The sequence below is a fragment of the Chrysochloris asiatica genome, unplaced genomic scaffold (assembly GCF_000296735.1).
Source record: "Chrysochloris asiatica unplaced genomic scaffold, ChrAsi1.0 scaffold00161, whole genome shotgun sequence".
Classification (NCBI taxonomy): domain Eukaryota; kingdom Metazoa; phylum Chordata; class Mammalia; order Afrosoricida; family Chrysochloridae; genus Chrysochloris; species Chrysochloris asiatica.
The window spans coordinates 3270387-3280371 of record NW_006408679.1 but is presented as its reverse complement, the minus strand read 5'-3'; the positions used below and the strand labels follow the sequence as shown (position 1 = coordinate 3280371).

Here is a 9985-nt window from a genome sequence, read left to right as displayed (position 1 = left end):
ATTTTAACTATAGCTACAGTTTTAAGATGGTTATTCAGGTTCTATTTTACTTTGTTGTTGTTGTTGTTAAGTGCCTTCGAGTCGGAGCCGACCCATAGCGACCCTGTACAGGGTTTCCGAGGGTGTAAATCCTTATGGGAGTAGAGAGCCTCATCTTTCTCCCGCAGAGCGGCTGGTAGTTTTGAACCACAGACCTTAAGGTTTGCAGCCCGATTCGTAACCACTACGCTACCAGAAAAATCTTTACGTTGTCCCCATCTCAGTTCCCTGGTTTCAACTCCACGGTGTACGTACCTCATCACTGTTGTTGTCTCTCCAATATACCTATCTACTTGGCTGAAAGTTGAACCACAGGGTGAACTCAGTTCCAGACCTGAAGGATAACCATAGTCTCTAGTTCTTCTAGTCTCTCTCCAACCAGTTAAGTCTGCTCTTTTTTATTATTATTATTTTGTGTTTTGTTGCAGTTTCTTCCACTCTATCCAGAATCTTCTAATATGATTCCTTTCAGAACACCTGATAGTGGTAGCTGGATACCATTTCCTCTGATCTCAGGATCATGGAGACTGATGTTCACATATTCCATGAGTCCACTGGATTGAATCTAAGTATCTCCAGTTTCCATCACTCTTCTTTCCTCTGTATAGGCATAGACCAACAGGTGCACCTTAGATGGCAGCTCATAATCTTTTTAAGATCCCAGCTACTACTCACCAAAGTAGGATGTAGAACATTGTCTTTGTGGACTATGTTATGCCAGTTGACCATGGTGTCCCCTGAGATTAATACAAATTAATGAAACAAGATTTATTCATATAAATTAAGAGATTTATTGTTAATTAATTAATGTTATAAAAAAACTTTCCCAAAGAAAACTTTAGACTCAGGTGATTTGATTAAATTCTAAAAATGGACAGCTATAGTTGAGTCATTAAAAAGCTTTTAATATCAACAGAATAGTGTCCAAGAGTCAACACGATGTAGGTTGTTTAAGTGCTAAACACTACAAAGAAACAGGAAATTGATGCTGATAAAATTCATTTCTTCTTGCCTTTCAGAGGTTTGGCAAATAAAGCTGGGTCTATCTGTTCCCTCGTCAGTCCCCGGATGGAAAAGAGCCGTGCAGCACGCTCCTGCAGAGTGCCCCCACATTTCAGTCCCAGGGTCATCAGTTTAGACTTGAGTTGATCCAAACCCAGAAACTCCAATTCCTCAACAGAGTGGAATGACAGCAAATCTACAGTTCCCAGACAAATATCCTGAGGGAAAAAAAGTAATTAGAACATACTCCCTTTCCAATGAATGTTGTTAGGTGCCAGCAACTTGGTTCCAACTCACACTGACCCAGTGCACAACAGAACAAAACACTGGCTGTTCCTGCCTCATCTTCACAATCATTGCTATGTTTGAGCCCATCGGTGCAGCCACTGTGTTGACCCACCTCGTAGACCATTTACAATGACCTATATTCTATTTTTAAAGGATTTTCCATATAATTTGCCATATCTTACATCTAAATTTTAACAATCAACTGGTACTCCACATGCCTTGCCATTACACATAAATAATAAATACCAATTTTCCATCTATGAGGGTTAGTTAAAAAGTATTGCTACAAGTGGTTGATTATTCTAAGGTGTACATAAACCTTAACCCAATTCAAAATAAAAAGCTAAAACAAGAATTTCTAAAACAAAAAAATATTGCTAAAAAAATCATAGAAACCTTTTTGAAACAAAAATAACCAAATATGAAGCTACTGTTTCTTGACATTTCCTTCATCTAGGTCTATCCATTTCTGAAGGCAGTGTTTCCATCTCTCTAACCCTTCCCCAAAGAATTGTGCACTCTTCAATTTGCACCACGTCCAAACAGCAGGCATTCTTCAGGGACTCAAATCATTTTCCTTTGAAATGAGTTACGGGAACAAAAAGAAGTCTTAAGGGGCAAGATCAGGGCTGTACGGTGGATGGGGTACAGTTTTTTAATGAAATTCTCATAGGTCAGTCTTTGCTACCCACAAAGAATGAGCAGATGTATTGTTAACAGAAAAAAATTCCTTGCTGCAACTTTCTGAGCCTTTTACTCACCAATGAAAATTTTAATTTTCTTAAAATTTCTTCCTAATTAATCCCCGGTGAAAATCATGTGTCCTTTGAGAAAATCTATCAATTTACTCTTTTGAAATCCCCAAGAACAGTCACCATAACTTTCTGATTTTGAAACTGGAACCCTCGTAGGAATACTTTTTGACTTACCTTCATATATATATCAGTAAACAAGCTATTAGAACGGCAACAAATTCTAAGGTTAAAGAACAACGTTCAAGAAACAAGGGTTTCTTCTTTTCAAATAAAATATACTAGCCTATCCTTCACTAGGAGTCTTGGTGTGGCACTGCGGGTAAATGTGCTGTACTACAAGGTTGGTTTGAACTGCAGGTTGGTGGTTCAAGCTCACCATCCACTCCTCGGAAACCCTATACAGGGTTGCTATGAGACGGATCCGACTTGACGGCACTTAACAACAACCCTTTACTAGGAGTCCTGGTAGAACAATGGATTAAGCACTGGGTTCCAAACTGCAAGGTCAGTGGTTCAAACCCACCAGCCACTCCTCGGGGAAAAGATGAAGCTGTCTGTTCCCCTAAAGATTTACACCATCAGAAAACTTATAGACTAGTTCTACTCTGTCCAACAGGGTCATGGAGTCGAAATCAAGTTGATAGCAATGGGTTTAGTTTGGTTGTTAAGTGCTGTTGAGTCGATTCCGACCCATAGCAATCCTGTAGAAGGTTTCCAAGGAGCAGCTAGCTGGTGAGCTTGAACTACCGACTTTGCAGTTCAAACGACCTCGCAGTCTGATGCATTAGCCCACACCTATACTAATTACCAGAGTCCTGGTATGGCGCTGTGGGTTAATGAGTCAGACTGCAAAGCTGTTTGAACTACAAGGTAGGCAGTTCAAGCTCACCAGCTGCTCCTCGGAAACCCTATACAGGGTCGCTATGGGTCAGAACCGACTCGACGGCACTTCACAACAACATACTAATTACCACAGAAAAGAGCAGGCATTCTAAAAAGCTTAATTTTAGTAAGATTCCCATACCTACAATGAATCCACTATTGTAATGCTTTCTATTCTACTAGAATAATTATTGCCAGAGTTCCTTCCCATTTATGTAACTCAGTAATTTCAAATGCTATTCAACAGAACTTTTAACTGTTCTACCCACCAAGCACTTTTATAGACTTCAGACACAAATACTTCTAATGATGACTATTCTGCAAAGAATGAAAATGTTCACATACAGGATTTTAACAAATTGTATTTAAAGAACCATACTTTTTTCTCACAAGTTACTTTTTAAATATTAAAGAGCTCTAAAGATACCCTTTCTAGTTGATCTTCCTATTTTTTTAAGAAAAGCCATTTTGTTAAGACTTCATTAAATCCATGGCCAATTCCTAATAACATCACTTACAAGCCTTTGGAGAATGACACACTTTTAAAATGAATACAATGGTTACTCTTACAATACCAAGAATAAAGTATCTATGGCTAAAGGCTAAAACATGATTTTATTGTATTGTTCTTTTATTCATTTTTCTAAGACTTCAGTCAGGATAAAGCTCCTAATTTAAACAGGTAACATAAAAGTTACATGCTCAACACTCCAGAGGTGGTGTGAGGGAAACCCAACCTAGTTAGAGCAGTCTACCCCTTTTTACTTAAATACTGGGGGTTGAGGAGGTCATGTTAAATGACAGGCTTCACGTTCAAAAGACACCAAGTAAAATTCAGGTTTTATCTATTCTTAAAAGCAAATCATAAGCTTAAGAGTAATCATTACAAATTTTTGCTAGAAGTTGGTCCATTTATGACAATGAATAATCAACTATTTGAGCAAAGTATGGACAATGCAAATGGCTTTTTAAAAAGACTGAGTGCTGTGCTTAAGATTTCATAATAAACTTAAAAAGAGCTGCTTTTTTTCCACAGGAAAGATCTTCACAACCCACTGACCATTGTTAAAACTGTATTTCAGATGGGAAGGAAAACTGAGTCACTACTGAATTAGTGATAGAATTATCACATTTTATCCAATCTAAAACGCCATCTTACTATAACATGCTCCATTGTTTATGTAATGTTAAAGAAGAAAAGGAGTACTGGTGTGGCGCTGTGGGTTAATGTGCCAGACTGCAAAGTCATTTGAATTGCAAGGTTGGCAGTTCAAGTTCACCAGCTGCTCCTCGGAAACCCGATACAGGGTCGCTATGGATCCGAACCGACTCGACGGCACTTAACAGCAGCAAGGAAGAAAAAGAAGCACAGTGGTGCAGTGGATTAAACACTGGGTTGTAAACCACAAGGTTGATTGATGATTCAAATCCAACAGGTACACAATGGAAGCTGAGGCTGACTGTGTATAAATAAACATTTACAGCCTCAGAAATCCAAAGGAGCAGGTGTACTGTGTTCTACAGGGTTGCTGTGAGTCAGAATCGGCTAGATGGCGGTGGTTAAGGAAGAAACAATGCCAGTTAAACTGTAATAGGAAATAGACGCACATCCAATTTCAGAAATGCTAAAATGTGAAAAACACGCACTGTGGAACACATACAGAAGCAAGGACACCACCTACTGGTAAGATAGTATAAACTCTGAGGCCAAAAAAATATTTTAAGAATTCTGGTAGGCAGGGAGGGGGCAATGCAAGCTTCCCTATGATCTCTACTTCTGAGTGTTAAACCCTTTCCATTAAGCAGCTGATAGGAAAAAGTACATTTTCATTTTAATAATTTATTGTAGAGATAAAATGTATTTGGCTCTCTCTGCACACCTCCCCCAACATTACTTACCGTGCTTCCTGACTGGTTTTCCTCTAACTTGGTACTGGGAATGTTTTCCCTGTCTTGTCCAGGGGCTACCTTGGCAGCTCTTTCCCCATCAATCATTTCTATCTTTTCCTTTTCATTCAGTTGAGCACCAGCTGCTTCCTTTTCTATGGGTTCTTTATTTTCTGCTTCCTTGTCTACCTGGGTCTCCTTGGTTTCTACAACCATCTTCCTTTCTGCCTGCTCCTTAGTAGCAGTCTCTCCCAGCTTGGCACTCTGGTCTTCATATGTATCGTTCCTAGGGTCAATTATTGGGGTTTGCTGTAGTTCTTTTGGTGACCCAGAGTCTCCACTCAATACTCTAGGCCTCTGACAACCACTGGGGAATTCAGTTGCCAGCACAACACCATCACTGCCATGTTTTGGAGCCTGACAGCTCATTCCTGAAGTGCTAGGTGCTTCATCACCGTCATCATCTGAGCTCTCAGAACTGGACTCCTCCGCATTCTCTAGTCCATCCATGCCCAACCTAGGAGAAACAACACAAGGTTTAACACTATTTATAGCATATACTTAAAACAAAAAACAGTTGCAGTTAGAAATTAGATAAAACAATTAACAACTAAAACAATAATTCTAAGATTTACTTAGAATAATCATCCCAAACTAGAAACTACCTAGGTGTCTATCAACTGGAGAAGGAATAAGCAAACTGCATTATACCTACACCATGCAATTAATAAAGAGTAGTATATACTGTGGGTCAATGCACCAGATAGTAAGCTGTTTGAATTGCAAGGTCGGTAGTTCAAGCTCACCAGCTGCTTCTCGGAAACCCTATCCAGGGTCACTATGGGTTGGAACTGACTCAACAGCACTTAACAACAACAGTAAGAAGAAATGAACTGAAACATGTAAGACCATGGATCAGGCTCCAAACCATTATACTAAGTGAAAGCAACCAGACACAAAAGGCTATGTGACGTCCTGGAAAATCCTACACCACAGATATAGGAACCACATTAGTGGTCAGTGGTGGCTAGAAGAGGGGGAAAGCAGTTTAACTGTAAAGGTGTACTACGAATCTTTGTTGTTGTTAAGTGTCACTGAGTCTGTCACTGAGTCAGTTCCGACTCATAGTGACCCTGTAAAGGGTTTCCAAGGAGTGGCTGGTGGTTTTGAACCACTAACCAGTGCTCATCCTACAATGCCATACACCAGAACTCTAGGGACCATTTTACAATGATGGAAATATACTATAACTTAATTGTGGTGGTGGTTACATGACTGTATATTACGTATTTTCAAAACTCAGCAAACTGTTCAACCAAAAAGGATAACTTTTACTACATTGTTGTGTGCTGCTAAGATGGTTGAAACTCTGTATAGGGTTTCTAAGAGCAGCTGATGGGTTTGAACCGCTGACCTTGTGGTTTGCACTCCTCAATAATAAACCTGGCTTTAAAAATAAATAAAACCAGAAAATGCCATTACTTTATCTTTCAGGAACATTTAACTCTCATCTCAGAAAGAATACATAAAACTCTATGCTGGACGTAGGGTTACATGGCCTTTGGTCTTCCTGTCTCGAAAGGGAAGGCCAACAAGGAAGCAAGCTCCACGCGCACTCATCATTTTTGATAACTTGGCCCACAGAAACTGAGCTGGCAACCAGAGGACCAACTGGGAAGGGTAGGATAACTATCAGAAAAACGGGTAAGACAAATTAAGTACTGTACATCCACAAAGTGAGAACACAGAAAACAAGTGAAGTGAAGAGACAGCTGGCAAAGTGATCAAAGAGCTCAATAATTGGAGACGGCGGGGGGGAGAATACCACAAAAAGAATATCTTTGGTTTTCAACTGGAATTTTGGAAAGCTAATAAACTTTCTTGAAAGCTAATACTTTCAACACCAAGAAGTACAAGTTTAAAGCAATTGATTTTTATGATTTTTCACTCTAAGAAAAACTACTCTTTAGATCCAGTTTACAGCAGAAATTATTATTAGCATATACAATGCAATAATCATGGAAACGACAGCCTCCTGGAGAATTTCTGCCCTTCCATCAAATTCTCTTAAAAATGTGTTTCTACAACCTATATGCCCACCAACAGAAAAATGGATAAACTCCAATCCACGCACATAATGAAATACTATACAATGTTAAAAAACAACGATCCTCTGCCAAACACCTCAGAACATGGATTAACACTTGCTGAGTGAAAACAGTCAATCACAAAAGAACAAATATTACATAAAACCACCACTGTACAAAGTCAAGGAAAGGTTTTCACACTTAAAAAAAATTTATATATTCTTTGGTGGTTATCAGGAATGGGAGAAAAATGGGAGGAAAGGTAACATACAATAAGGAGGTTGCAAAAAATGATGGAAGAAACATCTTGAAGGAATGAGTTGTTGGGTTGGGGACTTGGAGCAACGGTCAGTGGTCAACTGGCAAAACACAGTCCACAAAGACAGTGTTCTACTTTCTATTCTGGTGAGTAACGACTGGGATCTTAAAAGTTTGTGAGTGGTTATCTAAGGTGTAATTATTGGTGTCTCCCTGTCCAGAGCAAAGAAGAATGACAAAATCAGACAAAAGTAAACAATTAGTCCAATGAACTAATGGACCATGTCCATGTGAACATCAGTAAACACAACCCTAAGATCACAAAAATTAGATGGTGTCTGGCTAGAAGGTCCTGGATAGAGTGGGAGAAAATGTGGACCAAAACTGAAAATTATAAGAGACCAGGGTTAATGGTCAAAGACACTGGTAGAACCCAAGACTATGGCCCTTAGTGACCCTTTATGCCAGGAAGTGAACTCACCACCATAGCTCATTTTCAGGCAAACAACAGATAGGTCTATAAGGAGAAAAACACAAGAAGTACATATTCTTTAGAATAATCAACTGTTTAAGATAAAAAGGACAACATGTACCCAAGGACAATGTTCAGAATAGTTAGGAAATGAGGAGGAATGGAAACAGGAGACACAGGGAGGGAGTGGGACAAGATGCTACAGTGAGAGAATGGCAATCAATGAGCTGAAACAAAATACAAAATGCATAGGAACTGTTAAATGTAAAGCTGATGATCTGCTCTGTAAACTTTTACCCAATATATAATGTTTTTTTAAAAAAGTGTTTGTATTGGAGGGGCTGGCGTGCAGGGTATACCCCTCGGTTGTTTGAATGGTTATATATTCCTGAGTGCTTCAGTGAACAATCAAAAAAAAAAACAAAACAGAGAGATTGGAAGCAAATGCTATTGAATGATGATATGCATGGAGGAGATTGTAATCATTGCAATGAAACATAATACGATAGGATTAGTATAAAAGCTGATACTTTCCCACATAAACTATCACTGAAGTCACAATCAAAACTTTGGGGGGGGGGGGAGTGTTTGTTGTAGACACAAGCAATAAAAAGATCATTGTTGTTGTTGTTAAGTGCCACTGAGTCGGTTCCAACCCATAGCGACCCTATTTAGGGTTTCCGAGGAGCAGCTGCTGAGCTTGAACCACCAACCTTGCAGTTCAAATGGCTTTGCAGTCTGGCGCATTAACCCACAGAGCCACACCAGGACCCCAAAAGATCATACCGTTCCTCAAATACCAATTTCAAGTAACCATGAAGCAAACTTACCAAAAGCATTTTTTCTTTTCTGCACTGACTCCTTTGCTTGCTTTCAATTTGTTAGGCCGTTTCCGATTCTCAGTTATTTCTGCTGATACCACTTTGCTGGAGGCAGCCTGCATACCTAATTAGAAATTTGAATTTAACAACTCAGTTTCTACCGGCAGGACAAAATTTAATTCAAGATGGTACAAACAATCCCAATGGAGCCCTGGTAGTATAGTGATTTACGAGTTAGGCAGCTAAAAGCAGGGTCACAAGTTCAAATCTACCATGGGAGATGAGGCTTTCTGCTCCCATAAATATTCACAGCCTCAGAAACAGGGTTGCTATGAGTCAGAACTGACTAAATGGCAGACAATCACCACCACCATAAACAATCTGCCACACATCTGTCAGTTTGTCATACTGTGGTGGCTTGTATGTTGCTGTGATGCTGGAAACCATACCACCGAAAATTTAAATACCAGCCGAGTCACCTACAGTGGGTATGTTCTGGAGTTTCCAGAGACAGACGAGGAAGAAGGTGCAGGCGAACCACTTCTGAATGGCTAGACACTGAAAACCTTATCAATAGCAGCAGAACACTGTCTGATACAGTGTCAGAAGATGATAGGTTGAAAGGCACTAAAAAATACTACTGAAGAAGAGCTGCCTCCCCAAAGTAGAGCTGACCATAGATGAAGATGGAACAATGCTTTCAAGACCTTCATTAGTTGATGTGACATAACTCAAAATGGGAAGCAACAGTTACAAATATCTATTAATAACTGGAACACTGGACTGTTCAAAGTATGAATCTAGGAAAACTGAAAGTCATCAAAAATGAAACAAATCAAAACAGATATTTTATGCATTGTTGCTGCTGTTAACGTCATCAAGTCAGTTTTGACCCATAGCAACCCTATATAGGGTTTCCGAGGAGTGGCTGGTGAGCGTGAACCACTGACCTTACAGTTCAAACCGACTTTATAGTCTAGCATATTAACCCACAGCATCACACCATGAGTGAGCTGAAATAGGCTGGTATTGGCCATTCTGAATCAGACAATCCCATGGTTTACTATGCCAGCAACAAGTTGAAGAGCAATTGTCAAACAGAACGTTTCAAGATCTCTTGAAATACAATGCTGTCTATGATAGGATAATATCCATAAGCCTAAATGGAAGACCAGTCAATACCACTATTATTCAAATTTACACACCAACCAGTGATGATAAAATGAAAGAATACTATCAAATTCTTTACTCTGAAACTGACCTAATATATACTCAAGATGCAGTGAGAATTATTAGTGAATGTCATGCAAAAGTTGGAAACAAAGAGAAAGGATCAGAGAACAAATAAGATGGCGGATCGGGTGGACGTGTAGCAGAGATCTCCACCAACAACAACACAGAATACCTGACCAAGCAAACTCAGGGGATGGTCCCAGAACTCTGAACCACATATAAAGGAATACTTAGAAGGTTGGAAGGCTCACAGCTGGGGGA

The 9985-nt window shown here is 39.5% G+C and overlaps 1 protein-coding gene across 1 annotated transcript in view; it reads right to left on the bottom strand.

Annotated features, from left to right (window-relative positions):
* Positions 1-1037: 1037 nt before the first annotated feature.
* SDE2 (SDE2 telomere maintenance homolog (S. pombe)) overlaps positions 1038-9985 on the bottom strand; it is a 21809-nt gene continuing 12861 nt past the window's right edge. Inside the window, exons 5-7 of the mRNA XM_006871132.1 lie at positions 8501-8615; positions 4866-5370; positions 1038-1259 (exon numbers count right to left, since the gene is read on the bottom strand). Coding sequence (XP_006871194.1) covers positions 1038-1259; positions 4866-5370; positions 8501-8615 — 842 coding nt within the window. The remainder of the gene's footprint in view (positions 1260-4865; positions 5371-8500; positions 8616-9985) is intronic.